At 36.8% G+C, this 1,585-nt stretch overlaps 1 protein-coding gene across 1 annotated transcript; it reads left to right on the top strand.

The window, feature by feature from the left end:
- Positions 1–454: 454 nt before the first annotated feature.
- LOTGIDRAFT_147245 (hypothetical protein) lies at positions 455–1,271 on the top strand (the record flags this gene model as incomplete). The annotated part of the gene is made up of 3 exons (XM_009054420.1): positions 455–765; positions 885–1,002; positions 1,128–1,271. 3 exons carry the CDS (start codon positions 455–457, stop codon positions 1,269–1,271), a joined length of 573 nt encoding a protein of 190 aa, XP_009052668.1.
- Positions 1,272–1,585: the final 314 nt, after the last annotated feature.

Genomic DNA, 1,585 nt, shown 5'->3' with positions numbered 1-1,585 from the left:
TCCTAATTTCGTAAGTATTTAAACCGTTTCTCTGTATGTAATCAAAGCCTGCTCTTTCGAACTCTATGGCGACATCTGCAGATGACTTGTCATCAGAAGGACCGTGTCAAGAGGACTCTTCCGTGTTTCTCTTCCAAGCGTAATCGCCAGCATAAACATGTCTGATATTCATAGGTCATCCCACCTACAATAAAACACGATCTTTTTTTTATAGTACTTACCATCAACTAAACTGAGCTTCTTCGATGATAACGAAGGCTCCAGTGACAGTGGATTCGGCAGCTCTCCGGAAACATCATCGTACAGGAAGAAATGTTTTACAACCACAATATCCAGAAAACGACTGTTTTCCTGCAAGCGGAAAGCAGTTGCCGATGACGAAGATTTCGCAACATCTCCAAAGAAAAGAATGTCGGTAGATAATCAAGACTTTGTTATGAAAGCTCTGGAACGAATGGAAGCATGTGACCTCGGTTTGATCGGTGACGCCAGCTCTACACACAGCTTGCCAACTATGTCTGGGAAGCATACTGATCTACCAACTATAGATTCGTCAACAATGTCCAGTCTTTTCGACAGTTCTTCAAATTTTACCATTATTGATTGTCGTTATCCATACGAATATCAAGTCGGTCACATTCAAGGTGCTATAAACATCTACACTGAGCAAGGAATCCAAACCTTCATGGAAAGTCGTCTTCATTCCACAAAGAACGATATTTTGATATACCACTGTGAATTTTCGTCACACAGAGGACCTAAGCTGTAAGTATTAACTGACTTTAAATTGAGAAGCCTTGAGTTGATATCTTTTCAAAGAAAAACAGGGAGCAACAGGCAGACTATGTATGTCTTCATTAACAAAATTATCTTTTATTTTACAGAATGAGGTTTCTTCGAAGTATGGATCGCAAACAAAATAGCCACAGATATCCAGAGCTTAACTTTCCCGAAATTTATCTTTTAGACGGAGGATACAAAGCATTTTATCAACACAACAAGGTATGTCTCGTTGTCAAACAGCGTTTTTACCAAAAATACTTATTATCATTTTCCCACAAAAGTAGCAATCGGTCAAGAATGTTTGAAAAACGTCGTGTTTAATTTTCTTTTCTTTTCTTATCCAGGTTCAATGTAATCCTCAAGCTTACCTACCAATGTTACACGAAGATCACTCAAAAGACTTACGCCATTTTCGTGTCCGATCAAAGTCGTGGACAGCCGGAGAAAAGCGAACAAGATCTCGACGAGTCATTCGGTCGCCCTATTAAATTGCTTGGTTTTGTGAAAACGATTAGGTGTTTTTACACAATTTACTGATAAGCAGATCTGTGATATTTTGACTGTTAATTCTCTTGTTATTTATTTTATACTATGTGTTATTTCAATTGTTCATATATATTATTATTGCTCGAATTACTGTTAATATCCCTACAATTGTTATTTTTATGTTTGGAAAGAAATAAAAGTCTTTTTCAATGAAAAGTTTTGCTCAGTTTATGTCAGAAAAATGCTAATTGTTCAAGTTTTGGACAATATAACCAAAGTGACTGAAATGTGGCTGTCTAATATCAAATTTCGTCAA

This window comes from Lottia gigantea (assembly GCF_000327385.1).
Source record: "Lottia gigantea unplaced genomic scaffold LOTGIsca_2169, whole genome shotgun sequence".
In the NCBI taxonomy this organism is placed as follows: Eukaryota; Metazoa; Mollusca; class Gastropoda; family Lottiidae; genus Lottia; species Lottia gigantea.
This window is presented reverse-complemented; position numbering and strand designations above follow the sequence as displayed.